General features: G+C 39.0%; 1 protein-coding gene across 6 annotated transcripts in view; it reads right to left on the bottom strand.

The window, feature by feature from the left end:
• Window positions 1–18915, bottom strand: part of ABCB11 (ATP binding cassette subfamily B member 11) — a 106173-nt gene that overhangs the window by 78301 nt on the left and 8957 nt on the right. Inside the window, exons 2-5 of one of the 6 annotated variants that reach the window (XM_045163968.1) lie at window positions 11475–11524; window positions 9966–9987; window positions 6693–6744; window positions 5677–5943 (exon numbers count right to left, since the gene is read on the bottom strand). The exons of 1 other annotated variant lie outside the window; for it this stretch is intronic. In XM_045163968.1, the coding sequence (XP_045019903.1) occupies window positions 5677–5882 (206 nt within the window). In that variant the 5' untranslated portion in view covers window positions 5883–5943; window positions 6693–6744; window positions 9966–9987; window positions 11475–11524. Of the gene's footprint in view, window positions 1–5676; window positions 5944–6692; window positions 6745–9965; window positions 9988–11474; window positions 11598–18915 lie in introns of all 6 variants that reach the window. 4 more of the 6 variants (XM_045163967.1, XM_045163965.1, XM_045163966.1 and 1 more) reach the window with 4 other exon arrangements.

The raw sequence follows: 18915 nt of genomic DNA, 5'->3' as shown, positions 1-18915 counted from the left end.
GCATATCAGTGGCAACCCAGCTGGTAGAAATGCATCCATATCCTACTTCCAAAATAGCAAGGGTCCATATTCCTCAATGCATGGGACATTGACCTATGGACAAATGATTTATTACTAGGTAAAGATGCTTTATAGAATACCCTCACACTATGCTAGCACATTGCCAGAATGGCTAATGCAATTGTGAGATATATTATAGAGAGATTATGCATGCCCTTTATCTAGTTTTCCCCCAGTGGTAACATCTTGCAAGTCTATTGGACATTATCACAACCAGGATGTTGACTTGGATACAATGAAGAGCAGAATATTTTCTTCATTCAAAGATTGCTTATGTCACGCTTTGGTATCTACACATATTTCCATCTTTCTCACATTTCTGGGGACCAGAAGTCTGAGATCAGCTTCACAGGATTGAAATCAAGGTGCTGGTGGGGGTGCACTTTCTCCAAAGGCTCTAGAGGAGAATCTGTTTCTTCCTCTTCCAGCTTCAGGTAGCTACAGGCGTTCCTGAGCTTGGGACCTCACTTCAGGCCCTTATAGGCACCTTTTGTCTCTTTTTCTCTCTAAAGTCAGATCTCCTGCCTCTTTTTAGTAACCGTCTCTTTAAAAAATACTCGTGATTGCAGTTAGGGCTCACCTGATTAATCCAGTATACTCTCCCCAATCCCAAGATATTTTAGTTAATTATATCTGCATAGACTCTTTTTCCCATAGAAGGTAACATTCACAGGAATATCATAGATATCTTTGGGGGCTGTTACTCAGCCTACTGGAGCTACAGTCAGGGCTTCCCAGGTGGCTCAGTGGTAAGGAATCCACTTGCCAATGCAAGGAGTTACAGGAGATTCAGATTCAATCCCTGGGTCAGGAAGATCCCCTGGAGGAGGAAATGGCAACCCACTCCAGTATCCTTGCCTGGAAATCTCAGTCCATAGGGTGGCAAAGAGTCAGACACAACTGAGCACGCATGCATGCATGGAGAAACAGTCAAGATACAGATAATAACAAGCATTGGTGTGAGTGTTAAGAAACTGGAACCCTCACACATGTTAAGTGTCAGTCACTCAGTCATGTCTGGCTGTTTGTGACCCCATGGACTGTAGCCCACCAGGCTCCTCTGTCCATGGAATTCTCCACACAAGAATACAGGAGTGGATTGCCATTTCCTTCTCCAGGGGATCTTCCCAACCCAGGAAACGAACCCAAGTCTCCTGCATTATAGGCAAATTTTTTACATTCTGAGCCACTTGGGAAGCTCATAAAATGGTACAGCCATTTTGAAAAACAGTCTGGAAATTCTGCAAGTGGTTAAACATATAATTAACATCTGACCCAGTAGTCCCCTTCCTAGGTATCTACTCAAGAAAAATGAAATCATGTGTCCATAGGAAACCAGGTACACAAATGTTCATAGCAGCATTTGTAATAACTGAAAAGAGGAAACAACTCAAATGTCCATCAACTGATGAATGGATAAATCCACACATTATATCCACACAATAAATGTATTATATTCATACAATGAAATATTATTCAGCAATTAAAATAAATGAAGTATTGATTTATGCTATTAATACCACATGGATGAACCTTGGAAACATTACGCTAAGTTGAAGAACCTGGTCACAAAGGCCCACATATTGTATAATTCCATTTACATGAAATGTCCAGAATAAGCAAATCTACAGAGATGGAAAGTAGATTAGTGGTTGTCTAGGGCTGAGGGGAGGATGGGGAACCGGGGAGTGAAATTTAAGTGATAATAAAATAACAAACGGAGAAGGCAATGGCACCCCACTCCAGTACTCTTGCCTGGAAAATCCCATGGACGCAGAAGCCTGGTGGGCTCCAGTCCATGGGGTCACTAAGAGTCAGACATGACTGAGCGACTTCACTTTCACTTTTCACTTTCATGCATTGGAGAAGGAAATGGCAACCCACTCCAGTGTTCTTGCCTGGAGAATCCTAGGGACGGCGGAGCCTGGTGGGCTGCCGTCATGGGGTCGCACGGAGTTGGACACGACTGAAGCGACTTAACAGCAGCAGCAAAATAACAAAAATGTTCTAAAATTGATTGCAGTGATGAATGCACAGCTCTGTGAATATACTAAAAGCCACTGAGCTGGATACTTTAAGTGGGTTAATTTTATGGTATATGAATTAAATCCTGATAAAACTGTTTTTCAATGTACGTGATCTTCAGTGTCTAACTTCAAAACAGTACCTGAGTGCATAAGATAAATGTATATTGCTAAGAACATAGACTGAAATCCAAGAGGAAGTACAGACTTAGATTTCTGCATCAACACATCCATGTCGAGTAGGTAAGGACAAACGTCCCAATGGTCGTGGGTCATTCTCCAAGGAGCCCCTTATTATTTTTGCCTCCTGGTATTCACGCTCCTGTGTAGTCCTCTCCCAAATTACACCAGAGTTGGTGTGTGTGACCAACAGAAAACAGCAGAAATGATGGTATGTCACTTCCACAATTAAGTTATAAGGCTTTGGAGCTTCCATTTGAGTTTTTACACTTTAATTGGATTAAAAAAAAAAAGTAAACTGCATCGTGATTTTTTTTTTCTTTCTTCTTTCATTTTGTTACCTTATTATTTGACTACTCTGAGAAAACAAATTCTGAGAAGCTAATCAGAAGGCCTAATGTTCTGCCATCCTTCTCAGCCTTATTCACTCAGCCATTTGGAAGCCTCCAGCCTAAAATTCCATCGAATGGATGATAACTAATATGTCGAAATCAATATAATGAAAGAGAAAAACCAGCTCCTACTTTGTACATGCATGTTTATGTTGATAAGATCACTGAGTTGCTTGTATAGTCCAAGACTAGCACACTGATTAGAGTAGGTGGAGACACTGCACTTTTAATGCTGTACTTTTTCCAAGAAAGAAATCTGTGAAAGAGTTGGGTAATTTTGGAGGCACATTCACTACTTCCTGGTAAGAAAACATCCCCTGCCTCTCTTCTGTCCCACCCAAGTTCATTTTCACAATGATCTCATCACATGAAAGCTAAACACACATTTATTCAGAATACTGCTTATTAGCAGTATTCTTGTCAGTGACCATAATAACTCACATTTAAAATATTTAGCTCTTCAGTGTGAGCTCCTGGTAAAGGCCTAAGAAAGGTGTGGTCTACACAATTTCAAATAGCCTTATGAAAAAAAAATTTTTTTAAAAAGACAGATACCTATTTACATGCTTGGTATCATGTGAATTCAGCCAAAGCCAAGGAATTTATGAAAGCCCTTATTTGCTTTGAACAATTTGCTCACCTTCAAGTATATGACCCAGTAAGAATAAAGTGTGAAAAATGGGTATGTGCTAAGTTCCCCAGTTGTGTCCGACTCTGCAACCCAATGGACTGTAGCCCATCAGGTTCCTCTGTCCATGAGCTTCTCCAGGCAAGAATACTGGAGTGGGTTGCCATTCCCTCCTCCAGAGGATCTTCCTGATCCAGGGATTGAACCCACATCTTTTATGTCTCCTTTGGCATAAGAGACAGGTGGGTTCTTTACTACTAGTGCCAGCTGGGAAGCCCAGTGAGTAATGGGTAGGCATCCTTTCTAACGGATGCCAGTGATGCAGACATTAAGGGCATATTCATTCTTCAGTTTATCTAATAAATATTTATGAGCACTTGTTATCTTGAATATGTCTCAAATACTGGTCCCTCTAACATTTATTTCCAATTTTTAAGGCATTATAAGATATATTTTCAGGATTTTTCACTTGAAGAGTTTGTTTTCATGAGTGTTATTAATTTATTGTTTTCCAGTTGCTCAGTTGTGTCTGACTCTTTGTGACCCATGGACTACAGCATGTCAGGCTTCCCTCTCCTTCACTATCTCTCAGAGTTTGCTCAAACTCATGTCTATTGAGTTGATGATGCCATCCAACTATCTCATCCTCCATCACCCTCTTCTCTTCCTGCCCTCAATATTTCCCAGTATTAGGGTCTTTTCCAATGAGTCAACTCTTCTCATAGGATGGCCAAAGTTTTGGAGCTTCAGCTTCAACATCAGTCTTTCCAATGAATATTCAGGGTTGATTTCCTTTAGGATTGACTGGTGTTATTAACAACTGGGGTCTTTTTACATATGTAAGTCTGAACGGATTTTTTTTTCAAAGGGGGAAGTGATTAGTTCACATTTTGTAGTCATATCACTCTGTAAATATTAGTTCAAGTCTTCTGTTCTCCAACATAAATGAAAGAAAATAAAAGATTGTCATTGTGAACTCCAATGGTTAGAACTCTGTAGTTACACTGCAGAGGACTCGGGTTCAGTCCCTGGTTGGGGAAGTAAGATCTTGCAAGCCACATGGTGCAAGTGAAAATATTTTAAAGACTGTCATTGAGGACAGTCTCCCATTTATACAAATTGTTATGTTACTTCCAAATTTAGAAGAGAAATATACACATTTATATGTTGGAAATTTATTTCTTATGAGTAGGCTTATTTTTTTAAGGATATTTCTGTACATTGTATGTTGTCCTGTACTTTTCTGTCAAGTGCTAGCCAGTTTATAACTACATACTTATCTGCATGGTCGTTGATTTCATGATGGTCTCACCAATTAGACGTGAGCTCCACAAAGATAAGGACCATTACTCACAAGATACCACTGTAGCCTTTATGCTTACACATTTTCCTGGTACATAACTGGTGTTCCAAAAATTTTGGTTGAATGAGTAGATGAATGAAAGATGCTAACAACAAATATTACAGAAGAACATCAGTAATTTAGAAGGATTTGTCATAATCTGGAATCAAGCCTATAGAAAAAATTTAAATGGTGGAGAAAAATATGCATCACTTGAGGGAGCCATTCCAAGTGTCTCTCTAGCCAGGATGTGCCCTGCTCTTGATTCTTGAACCTGAGTGAGTTTATATGTGAAAATGATCTTGTTCTGGCCCTGAGGCAGCATGAGGCAGGCTGCAAAGTCCATGCTGTGACAGTAAGTCAACCCTGTGTATACTGCAGACTCACTGATTACGTGGCAGCCTATCAGGCTTATCACAGACAGAACAGGGACACAGTGAGCTCTGGCTAACTGCGTGGCTGTCTTCTGTTCTTAGCACCACACCACTCTTTCACAGCAACTCAACTGCTAGTTGAGGCCAGTGACCCCTACTCCAAGTCCGAGAGCACAGGAATGATGAAATTTCCATTGTGGAGAGAAGACTGGTGGTCAAGTAGGTCATCAGCCACAGCCACAGAAGCTGGAGGACAAAAGAGAAGAGAGGAAGGAAGGAAAGAGGGAAGGAAGGAAGAAAGAGGAAGGAAGGGAAAAGGATGTCTCAGATATGAGAAATGACAAGGACTCAAAATTTATGAGTCACCTTCCAATGATATTAAGTATCAATAGTGTCATTCTCAAGCCTACGGTCTACAAGGTGTGAAATTTGGGTACGTATTTAATGAGTAATTTTCAATTCTGTATTTTGTTGCTGTTGTTGGGATTTTAAAACCCAGTGGAATAAGAACATCAGGGCAGAGTAATTTATAGAAATATGTGTAAATTTGTTTCTGTTCACTCCATGTTAGATACCACTCCAGGTCCTTCCATAAGGTTCTCTTTACACATTTTGAAGTACAATCTAAGATATGAGCAAAAAATAAATAAATAAATAAAAACAAATAGCAGCCTACCCGCAGCGTGTCCCATTTGTGATGTTCTGGTTGAGGGAGTCATTGGTCCACACTATGGTGTTATTCACACATGCTTTTCCAGGGACACTGAGTTCTTGTAATTCCATGTCATACTCAATAAAAACATCTGTCATTGTGCCAAAAATGAGTAGCACTCCTGGATAGGCTACTCCATGGAGAAGTGCACATAAACTCCCCATAGACATCAGGCAAATGTCAGTCTTTGAAGAAAATCGAAACTTGAAAAACAAAGGATTCAGAGATCATCTATGGGTGAAAAGCAGGAGAGGTAGGAGGACTATTTAATTTTAGTTACTAGATTCTGATAAATAGTGTTCAACACCAAGTCTTAAGGGAATCGTTTTAATTGAAATGTACAGTTTCAATAACGCTGAAATAAACGGTGCATCAATTATCCAAGTCATTAAACTCTTACATTGTTAACTCATGTTCTTTCTTTCCTAGCCTCTTAATTCATTCTCTTTTCCTCAAGAGCTGACTTCAGTTCTTAGCTTTTCATCCCCAACTTAGAGGGAAAAAACCACTGACACTGATGTTATTGCCATGTAGATGCTCCGTATGGCTTATTCAGCAATAGTAGAAATTGGCTCACAGAACTGATATTGATAATGAAGAGCATCTGCTTGTGCCCCGAAATGTCTCCATTTTGCAAATTTGAAGAAAATACCTACACTATGGAACTTCTAAAGGCATCATAAGAATAAATATGCATAACATGATTATTGTGACAATTTTCCTTACTAAAATGATCATTAGGGACTTAGAAATTATCTTCTAGAACACTTTTCCGATCTACCAGATAGAATGTGTGTTTAATCAGCAATAGTTTCTAATTACTAATCCACATGTTGTCACATAGACAAAGTTTATGACTGAAAAAAGTGATCACTATAGTTAAGCACCTGCCAATATGACTAAAAAATTTACATTTTCTCCATGATCTGAACAATTCACAGTTGCAAAACCTATGCCATTAATCAGCATAGTTTTATTACCAATCGAAAGAAGCCAACTTGACTGCTACCACCTTTCTTCTCATCTTGTAACCTGAGGAGAAAAACACAGGGATTTACAGACCATCCTTTCCAAAACAATGAGAAATTCTCCCTAAATTGTGACTTCATGAGTCATTCTTTAGTAAGAATGAAAGTCCCCACTGGCTGTGAAATTCTTTCCAAAACTGGTGTCTTAAAAACTGGCTATTACTTTCAGATTTACCTCTGCTAGCATTTTCAGTATAGCTATGTCTCTTGTTCAGTAGAGATTCACCGAGGTTTTTTTCAGAGAGGTTTTTTTATCTCTTTGAGAGAAAGCAAAAAGTACTCTGCACCCCCAGTTGTAGTAACAAACAACTGTGGAACCTCAGCATTGACCCTCAATTTATATCTACCTTCATTTCCTTGTGAGTAAATTTAAATGGTTGGATTATCTAATTTATTGCTTCTAGCTCTTACAAAGCTTGCAACTACATCAAATAGTGCTGATATGAAAAATTCAAAAACTCCCATACTTCCCTTAAAACCATATTTACTTACTATTTCCTATTCAATTTATTGCTCAGAAAATTGTACTTAACCCATCCTTGAACTTTCTAATGCCAAAGAGGTCTAATTCACCTAAGTTATCTATTCACAAATACCCTTTAGGTCTTATTTTCACCAGGAACCACTTTACTCCATTGGCTCTTTGGGAATACCCATGCATCTTGTTTTCTCAATTCCTTCCTCCTTCCATACCTATTTGTCATCTCAGTTGAGACCCACAGTTCTTTGTGTGTTAGTTGCTCAGTCATGTCCAACTCTCCCACCAGGCTCCTCTATCTCTGGAATTTCCCAAGGCAAGAATACTGGAGTGGGCTGCCATTTCTTCCTCCAGAGGATCTTTTCAACCCAGGGATCAAACCTGGGTCTCCTGCATTGCAGACGGATTCTTTACCATCTGAGTCACCAGGGAAGCCCAGTTCTTTAAACCCTCCATTTACTTACAATCACTAAACACCATCAAGATTCTCCTTCCTTGGACTTGCCTGGTGATACACTGGATAAGAATCTGCCTGTCAATGCGGGGTACAGGGGTTCAATCTCTGTCTGGGAAGATTCCACATGCCTTGGAGCAACTAAGCCCATGCGTCACAACTACTGAGCCAGTGATCTCGAGTCCACAAGCAGCAACTACTGAAGCCATGCACCTGGAGCCTGTGCTCTGCAACAGGAGAAACCACTGCAATGAGAAGCCCAGATGGAGAGTAGGCCCGCTCTCTGCAACTAGAGAAAGCTAGAGCGAAGCAACAAAGACCTGTCACAACCAAAGATAAAGTAAAAAAAAAAAAAGATTCTCCCTCCTCCAGGCATTCTAGGTCCCATTGCCAGCCATTTGGACCAAGCTGTCACCATCATCCTCAATCCTTTTTTCCAAATTCATCTTTGGAAACACCATTTCTGCATTCAGTCCGCTGTTCCCCCTTCTCCTCCTGAAGCCAGGCTGTTAGGCCTGCTGAAGACAACCTCTCCATTGTCTAAACAGATACCGACACATGCTGTGCTTAGCGCTCAGCTGCCCTAAGCTTCCCTTCCAGCTCAGGGTGGAATCACAAACCCTTGCTGACATGTCCAAAGCCCTCTGTGATCTGGCCAGTTGACTCTCTTACCTTGTTTCCTCCTGCTTCACCCCACCCGAGCTGCCTGGCCTTTCTGCTGACTTTCATCCACACCAAATCTGTTCCCACCTCTGGGTGTTTGCACTTGCTATTTCCTCTCACCAAAGTGTTCTTTCTTCGGATAATAGAGTGGAGAACTCCCTCACCTCCTTCATACCTTCTCTCAAAAGCTGCCTTTTCAAGGGGGCCATCCATGGTCAAAGTCTTTATAATTTCAACTGTCCCCCCACATCATTTCAAATCTCCATTTCCATGTTTGTTGTTTTTTCTTAGAAAGGGGATGATAAATTGTCATTATCTAGCATGCTATATATTTTATTTATTTATGGTGTTTATTATGTCTCCCTCACTAAAGGGGAGAACTCTTCAAAGGCATGTTAAGTTCCTCAAGACAGAGATTTTTGCCTATTTTTTTTCTTTTCTATATCCTCAGCACCTAAACCAGTGCCTGATACCCAATATGTGTGTATGTGTATTAGTTGCTCAGTCATGTCTGACTCTTTGCGACCCCATGGACTGTAGCCCACCAGGCTCCTCTGTTCATGGGATTCTCCAGGCAAGAATACTGTAGTGGGTTGCCACTTCCTTCTCCAGGGGATCTTCCCAACCCAGGGATTGAACCCAGGTCTCCTGGATTGCAGGCACATGCTTTACCAGGCAGATGATACCCAGTAAGTCCTCAATTAATATTTGTGAAATGAATGGATAAATATGGTCTCCAACCTCAACTCAACCCAAGGCACTGTACTTCATTCCTCTACAGATTGTTTCCACTCCCCTCAGCGGCTTTATCAAACTTTCACTGTGATCTTCTCACTCTCCATTACCACATCTATGCAGACATAGGTTCATTTTCTCTAAAAACCAAAGTACTCACTCAACCTTCCTGCTCATCTTCTCACTGCAGCTCATTTATCTGATCCTTCATTTCTCTGCATCCATGCCCTTTTCCATCTGTTTCCCACCCAATGAGACAAGAGTGGTTCTTCTGTCCTCAACTGACCCTACCATTCCAAGTGAAAAACTCGTGTTACCGCAACCACCAGCTCTCTCTATCATGCAGTATTAACACTTAAAATGTTTTACACACCTTCAGCCTCTACCTTTCCACCACCTCCATTTCAGAAACTTAGCTGGCATCCTTATCTTCTAAATCAGACTCCATTAATCCTGTCCTCATGTCAAATTAGGATAAACTGATATTTGGTTTCTAAGAGAATTTCAATTCTTAAAGAGAAATATCTAGTCACTACATTTTAGGTTTCTACAATTTGCTTTTGGGAAGAATTGGGATTTTCTTCTGTAAAAAGAACTTCCTCTGCGACCATGAAATCTTACATGTCCAAATTTTCTTCTGCTTGTTTAAGTCAGAAATTTTGTGGGGTTCCTGGACATATAGGGGATATTTGAACCTAATCCAGAAGGAATATTCCCAAAGATTTTTGAAATCAAATTATAGTAATGTTTTAAAGAGAAAAAGAATGGATTATATATACCATTTGTGGGCAGTGCAACATATATAAAACATATATTACTTCTGCTTTGTGTTTTTGATATGAATATTAGGGGAATTATTTTGAAAATGTGTTGCATTGTTGAAGCAGTCACTTACTTTGATTTTTTATCATTGTTATCTGTCAGGATAAAAACAATACATAAAGCAGTTAATCATAATGACAAAATGAAACATAATCATTAACAATTTTGCTCTGGAAAAACATTTCTATGATTATTTTATTCATGGAACAATACAAAATAATTATTTGCTTTTTCACCTTTCTCTCTCTTCCTCCATATTATAGAAGAAAACACTCTTTCACATATAGGACTGCTGCCTTGACTACAGTTTCTCCAGAAAATGAAATCTTTTTATCTTCTGAATGCTAACTAAAGGCCAATATTTATAAATTAGTTACAGAAAAATCTGATTTTTTTTGAACTACCAAATAAAGTGAATACTTATTTATTGTTTGTTTTTTTTTAGAAACATCAGAATTTATCTACTTAAAATACAGACCATAAATCTACTTAAAATACAGACCATAAAATACAGACAATACAATGTCATTGACACCCCTGTGCCAGTAGAAGCCATAGAATTGAGCCACATATTATTTTCCCCAGCATAGGTCAGAGCAGATGGAAGGGAAAAGGTGAAAGTGGGGTTCAGGGTCATGGGCATAGGGAAGCCATAGTGAAAGGAACCCAGGATTTTAATGTCAACCATCATCATGGGACAGCACATCCTGGTTCCCCTGGCATTTTCATTTCATTTCATACAGAGTAAAGAGGCATTATAGTGTAGACAAAGATTAACCTCTCATATTTGGGAATCAGAACTGGGTTAGGATTATGGCTCCTTTAATCAATAGTCATGCAATCTTTGTCAAGCTTAAGACAATGTATCTAAATCTCAGTTTCCTTTTCTATAAAGTGTCAAATCATAGGACTTTTGAAAATAATAATAGCATAGAATCACCTGCCCTTACCACACTCTAGGTACTGGTGCTATGGATCCCCATCCACTTTACCTCACTCTGGCCAGCAATGTCTTTGTACCATTCCTCTCAGAGAGCAATGCTCCCTAAATGCATATTACTACAATCAATTATAGCAATATATGAATAAAGGTAATAATAATGAAAGTATTGAAAGTGTTAGTCACTCAGTCATGTCTGACTTTTTGCGACTCCATGGACTGTAGCCCACCAGGCTCCTCTGTCCATGGAATTCTCCAGGCAAGAATACTAGAGTGGGTAGCCATTCCCTTCTCCAGGGGATCTTCTTGACCCAGGAATCAAACCCAGCTCTCCTGCATTTCAGGCAGATTCTTTACCATCTGAGCAAGTGCTAAAACAACCCCAGTCTATCCAGGGAAAAAATATTTATAGTGAGATGCTTTCATTCTCCCAGGATTTATGCATTCTTACCTAGCACTCTCAGCAGTTGTATTACATGGATTCTCGGGAGAAATACCCAGGTTGTGTAAGAAGAATATGAGGTAATAGTTCTACTTATTGTTGCTGAATTTTCTCTGCTCCTTGAATATCTTCACTAGTTTGTTCCACTTTTGTTTTCACCTTTTTTTGTACAAGAGACAATAAGATAAAAGGCCACTTACATGAGCTGTCTGACTCAAAACCATGATTGTCCTCTCCAAATTTCTTCACACTGCGAAGAATTACTGAGTCAGACATAACAATTGCAGTTCACAGCAAAAAAAAAAAAAAAAAAAAAAAGAACCCTAGAAAATAAAAGAAAAGAGTGACTGCAGAGGAAGACAAGATGGCAAAGGAGTAGCCAGATGTGCAGAACATCTCTCTCCGTGGATACATCAGGAATACACCTTCAGATGCAGATCTCGCAGAACACCAGCTGAGAGCAGACAGGAGTCCCTGATCACTGGAAAGGAATATATAGATCCAAAACTCAGCAGGACAAAGGAAGGAAGGGGGAAAGAGGAGAATGAGCAGGACTGGACCTGCACCTGGGGTTAGGGGAACTGAAGCAGGGGTCAGATCCCCAAATTGAAGCAATCGTTTGAGACACAGGGGAAGTATTTGAAGCTGTTGGAGGGTGAAGCAGCTGATCTGGGACTGTCTGAATGGAGTGAGAACCAGACAATCCTTGCTGCAGCCGTATGTACCCTGGTCAGGGACCCAAGTCTCCTGAAATACACAGTGGCTGGGAGCTGGAGCATAGGAACTGGAGAGCAATCCCAGGGTGAGGGTTGCTGTTGACTGCTGGGAGACAGCCCAGCGGGACATGAGGGAGGAGTCATGGTGGGGAATATCTTTGGAGCAATGTTGAGTAGCCACTGAAGCCAAGCGGTACTGCTGAGTCATGTGCAGGGGGAGGAGCCATCCTTGTAGCTTCTCTCCCCCCACCCCCTAGTGCTGGCAACTGACCAATAGAGAAAGACCCCAGAGAGGGTCACCCTATGAGTGTCTGATGCACAGAGCAATAGAGAAGGACCCTAGCCAGTGGAGATCTTTGAGTGCCTGCTGCACCAAGCAACAGAGTAGAACCAGCCAGAGATGCCTTTTGAATGCCAGCTGCCAGGGGCTAGAAAAAGACTGTAATAGTGCCATAGCTCCTGCACCTGAGGCCACCAGCATCTCTGCACACTCGGCACCACCAAGGTCCCTGTGATCCAAGCAACTGAGCCACCTCCACACCCGGTCCTCACTAAGGCACACCTAAGTCTGCCAGGGCAGCCTCAGGAGCAAACTCCTGTGGATGACCCACATGCAGAGGTGGGGATAAAACCACAACTGAACTCCAAGGGCAGTGTGGCTAAGGAAGAGGATCAAAAGCCTTTCCACCAGCTGTACAAGTTGCAGATTAAATCCACATGATCAATTAGGAAGACTGTGTCTATGGAATATATAAAAGGACAGTGAGAGCTATCACAAAAGAAAACAAACCAGCTCTGGTAGCTGTGAACATTGCAGGCAAGAACATGGCAGGAATAGGGCCAGATTAGTCTGAGCTGTTCCCACAGCAGGTCCAGACATCAGGCCGGTATTGGAGGGCATCCTAGGGAGGCAGAGGTGGACTGTGACTCACAGTGAAGGAAAGGACACTGGCAGCTGAGATCCAAGAAAAACATTTATTATTATTCATATATTTTAATTTATTCTGTAGTTGATCCTAGTTTTTTTATCTTCTTTTTTTTTCTTTGTTGCTATGGTTGTTGATTTTATTATTACTATTAACTCTAAGTTTTTGAGAATTTTTTTTAAATCACACTTTTGGTTTCCTTTATATACTTATACCTTTTCATTGGTTTTTGTGATTCTGTGGGGCTTTTTTCTTTTTAAAATTTTGGTTGTTTGTTTGTTTTTCTTACTGTTGTTTTCCTGCTGTAGTTATTCTTTAATATATGTAAATCTTTTATTTCTTTTCTATTTTTTTCTTTTCTTCCTTTCCTTTCGTTATTTCACCATGTTTGTTAGTTTGTTTTGATTTCTTTGCTTATTCTCCAGTTGACATTCTGCTTTGGTCTTGTTTACCAATTTGTGTTTTAGTTTTGTTTTTAATTGGTTGGTATCATTTTTGGTTTCCTTTGCTTGCCAAGTCACTCTCTTGTACTTTCTTGTCTTTGGACTATTTGGGGTTTTGTGTGTGTGTGTGTGTGTGTTATTATTTGCTTAATTTTGTATTTACCCTTTGTCTGGGGCTCCTCTTTTACTTATTATTTTGTTTTGTTGTGCTATTTTTGTGTTTTTATTTTAATCACATTAAATGTTAAAGTCATAACAAATGGCTTGTAGAGTGTCAGTTCCCCAGGCAAAGACTGGGCCTGAGCCTTTGGAGTGGAAGCTCTGAATCCAGGACAGTGGACTGCCAGAGACCTACTGACACCAGGGAGTATTGATTATTGAGAACTCCCATGAAGACCTCCACTTGTATCTAAGACCTGGAATCACCCAACTGCCAGCAGCACCCAGTGCAAGACACCTCACCCAGCCAACAAGTAAGACAAAAACACAAACCCAGTCATTAGTGGAGAGGCCTGCCACAGACACCCCAAAATCTACCAACTCGCAAGTCCTGTCCATCAGAGGGGGAAAAAAACTCACCTCCTCCTACCAGAATGCAGACACAAGTCCCTCCCAACACAAAGCCGACACAAACCACTAGACCAACCTCACCCACCAAGGGCAGTAACCAAAAGGAAGAAGGTATATGACTCAAAAGCCTGGGAAAAGAAGACCTCAGACAAAGTAAGTTAGAAAAAAATGAAAAGACAGAGAAATATTACACAAATGAAGGAACAAGGTAAAAATTCACAAGACCAAATAAACAAAGAGGACATATGCAAACTACATGAAAAAGAATTCAAAATAATGATAGTAAAGATAACCCTAAACCTCAAAAATAGAATGGAGAAAATGCAAGGATCAGTTAACACATTTAAAAAAGACCTAGAAGAAATTAAGAATAAACAGGGACAAACAACACAATTACTGAAATTAAAAATACTCTAGAAGAAATCAATAGCAGAATAACTGAAGCAGAAAAACAGATAAATGAGCTGGAAGACAGAATAGTGGAAATAACTGAAGAACAGAATAAGAGGAGAATGAGAAGAATTGAGGATAATCTCAGAGACCTCTGGGACAATATTAAAGGTACTAACATTTGAATTATAGGCGTTCTAGAAGAAGATGAGAAAAACAAAGGGTCTGAGAAAATTTTTTAAAAGATTATAGTTGAAAACTTCCCTAACATTGGAAAAGAAATAGTCAATCGATCCAAGAAGCACAGAGTTCCATAGAGGATAAACCCAAGGAGAAACATGCCGAGACACATACTAATCAAGCTAACAAAGATTAAACACAGAGAAAGAATATTAAAAACAGTAAGGGAAAAGCAGAAAGTAACATACAAAAGGAACCCCATAAGATTATCAGTTGATCTTTCAGCAGACACTCTGAAGACCAGAGGAAATGGCAGGATGTATTTAAAGTACTGAAAGGGGAAAATATACAACCAAGATTACTCTACATGGCAAGGATCTCATTCAAAGTTGATGGAGAAATCAAAAGTTTTACAGACAAACAAAAGTTGAGAGAATATAGGCCCCCGAAACCAGTTTACAACAATGTTAAAGAGACCTATAAGCAGGAAACACAAGAGAAGGAAAAGACCTACACAAACAATTTTGAAGAATGCCAATAGGAAAGTATATATCAATAATTACTTTAAATGCAAAGGGATTAAATGCTCCAACCAAAACACACAGACAGGCTAAATGGATACAAAAACAAGACCCACATATATGCTGTCTACAAGAGACCCACTTTGGACCTAGAGGCACACACAGACTGAAAGCGAGAGGATGGAAAAAGATATTCTATGTAAATTAAAATCAAAGGAAAGCCAGAGTAGCAATTTTCATATCAGAAAAAATAAACCTTAAAATAAAGAAAATTAAAAGAAATAATGAAGGTCACTACATAATGATCAAGGGATCAATCCAAGAAGAAGACATAACAATTGTAAGTATTTATGCACCCAACATAGGAGCACCACAATACATAAAACAAACACTAACAGACAAAAAAGGGGAAATTGACAGTAACACAATAATAGTAGGGGACTTGATATTCTACTTTCACCAATGGAGAGATCATCAAAACAGAAAATTAATAAGGAAACACAGTGTTAAATGACACATTAGACCAGATGGGACCTAACTGATATCTTCAGGACATTTCATCTAAATACGGAACAATACACTTTCTTCTCAAGTGACATGGAATATTCTCAAGCATAGACCAGATCTTGAGTCATAAATCAAGCCTCAGTAAAGTTAAGAAAATTGAAATTGTATCAAGTATCTTTTATGACCACAATGCTATGAAATTAGATATCAATTACAGGGAATAAAAACTGTAAAAAAGCACAAACACATGGAGATTAAACAATACATTTCTAAATAATGAACAGGTTACTGAAGAAGTTAAAAGGGAAATTAAAAAAATTCCTAGAAACAAATGCAATGAAAACATGATGACTCAAAACCAATGGGATGCAGCAAAAGCTGTTCTAAGAGGCAAGCTTATAGCAATACAATCCTACCTTAAGAAACAAGAAAAACATCAAATAGACAACCTAATTTTACACCTAAAACAACTGGAAAAGAACAAAAACCCTCAAAGTTAATAGAAGGAAATAAATCATAAAGATCAGAGTAGAAATAAATGAAAAAGAAATAAAGGAAACAACAGTAAAGACTAATAAAACTGAAAGTTGGTTCTTTGAGAAGATAAACAAAATTGACAAACTATTAGCCAGACTCAACAAGGAAGAAGAATCAAATCAACAAAATTAGAGATGGAAAAGGAGAAGTTACGATAGACAATGCAGACATACAAAGGATCGTAAGAGACTATTATGAGCAACTTTATATGCCAATACAACGGACAACCTAGAAGAAATGGACAGATTCTTAGAAAAGTTCAACCTTCCAAAACAGCCCAGAAGAAATAGAAACTATGAATAAGCCAATCACAAACACTGAAATTGAAACTGTGGTCAAAAAATCCCTCAAAAACAAAGCACAGGGCCAATTGGCTCCACAGGTGAATTCTATTAGACATTTGCTGCTGCTGCTGCTATGTCACTTCAGTCGTGTCCAACTCTGTGCGACCCCAAAGACGGCAGCCCACCAGGCTCCTCCGTCCCTGGAATTCTCCAGGCAAGAACACTGGAGTGGGTTGCCATTTCCTTCTCCAATGCATGAAAGTCAAAAGTGAAAGTGAAGTCGCTCAGTCGTGTTTGACTCTTAGCGACCCCATGGACTGCAGCCTACCAGGCTCCTCCGTCCATGGGATTTTCCAGGCAAGAGTACTGGAATGGGGTGCCATTGCCTTCTCCATATTAGACATTTAGAGACGAGCTAATGCCGATCCTTCTCAAATGCTTCCAAAAAATTGCAGAGGAAAGAACACTTTCAAACTCATTCTACAAGGCCACTATCACCCTGATACTAAAACCAGATAAAGACATCACACAAAGAATAAAATTATAGGCCAATATCACTGAAGAACATATATGCAAAAATCCTCAAAAAATTTCTAGCAAACAGAGTTCAACAACATTTTAAAGAGGTCATACACCATTATCAGGTTGGGTTTATTCCAGGGATACAAGGCTTATTCAATATACACAAATCAATCATTGTGATACACTGTATTAACAAACTGAAAGATAAAAACTATATAATAATCATGATAATCTCAATAGATGCAGAAAAAGTTTTTGAATAAATTCAGCACCTATTTATGATAAAAACTCATCCAAAAATGGGCTTAGAAGAAACCTAGGCTGTATATGATAAATCCAGCGCAAACATTATTCTTAATGGTGAAAAACTGAAAGCATTTCTTCTAAGAGCAGGAATAAAACAAGGGTGCCCTCTTCTCACCACTATTATTCAACATAGTTTTTGAAGACCTAGCCAGGGCAATTAGAGAAAGATTATAAAGAAATAAAAGGAATCCAGATTGGAGAAGAAGAAACTAAACTCTCACTGTTTGCAGAAGACATGATACTATACATAGAAACCCTAAAAATACTATCAGAAAATTACTAGAGCTAATTAGTCAATTTAGTAAAGTTGCAGGATACAAAATCAATATACAGAAATCACTTGCATGCCTATACACTAACAATGAAAAATCAGAAAGAGAAATTAAGAAATCAATCTCATTTACCCTTGCAACAAAAAGAATAAAATACCTAGGAATAAACCTACCTAAGGAGACAAAAGAACTGTGTACAGAAAACTATAAGACACTGATGAAAGAAGTCAAAGACAACATAAACAGATGGAGAGATAGTCCATGTTCCTGTGTTGGAAGAATCAGTATTGTGAAAATGACTGTACTACTAAAAGCAATCTACAGGTTCAGTGCAATCCATTTCAAATTACCAATGGCATTTTTCACAGAACCAGAACAAGAAATTTCACAATTTGTACGGAAATACAAAAGACCTTGAATAGCCGAAGCAAACTTGAGAAAGAAGAATGAAACTGGAGGAATCAACCTGCCTGATTCAGACTACACTACAAAGCTAAAGTCATTAAGACAGTATGGTACTTTCACAAAAGCAGAAATATAGAGCAATGGAATAAAATAGAAAGCCCAGAGATAAACCCATGCATCTATGGGGAACCTTATCTTTGACAAAGGAGGCAAGAATATACAATGGAGAAAAGATGGTCTCTTCAATAAGTGCTTCTGGGAAAACTGGACAGCTACATGTTAAAGAATGAAATTAAGACACTTCCTAACACCAGACACAAAACTAAACTCAAAATGGATTAAAGACCTAAATGTAAGGCCAGAAACTCTTAGAGGAAAACATAGGCAGAACAGTCTATGCCATAAATCACAGCAAGATCCTCTATGACCCACTTTCCAGAGTAATGGAAATAAAAACAAAAATAAACAAATGGGACCTAATTAAACTTAAAAACTTTGTACAGCAAAGGAAACTATAAACAAGGTGAAAGGACAACCCTCAGAATGGGAGAAAATAATAGCAAATGAAACAACTGACAAAGGATTAATTTCCAAAATACACAAGCAGCTCATGCAACTCAATACCAGAAAAACAAACAACCCAATCAAAAAAGGGGCAGAAGACCTAAACAGACATTTCAATGAAGAAGACATACAGATGGCTAATAAACATATGGAAAAATGTTCAACATCACTCATTATTAGAGAAATGCAAATCAAAACTATAATGAGATATCACCTCATACCAGTCAGAACGGCCATCATCCAAAAATCTATAAACAATAAATGCTGGAATGTGGAAAAAAGGGAACTCTCTTGCACTGTTGAAGGGAATGTAAATTGATACAGCTACTATGGAGAACAGTATGGAGATTCCTTTAAAAAACTAGGAATAAAACTACCATATGACCCAAAAGTCCCACTACTGGAAGACCAGTACCCTGAGAAATATACCCCGAGAAAACCACAACTGAAAAAGACACATGTATCCCAATATTCATTGCAGCACTATTTACAATAGCT

This window comes from Bubalus bubalis, chromosome 2 (genome assembly GCF_019923935.1).
Source record: "Bubalus bubalis isolate 160015118507 breed Murrah chromosome 2, NDDB_SH_1, whole genome shotgun sequence".
Lineage (NCBI taxonomy): Eukaryota > Metazoa > Chordata > Mammalia > Artiodactyla > Bovidae > Bubalus > Bubalus bubalis.
The sequence above is the reverse complement of the archived record's forward strand: the minus strand, read 5'-3'. Positions and strand labels throughout refer to the sequence as shown.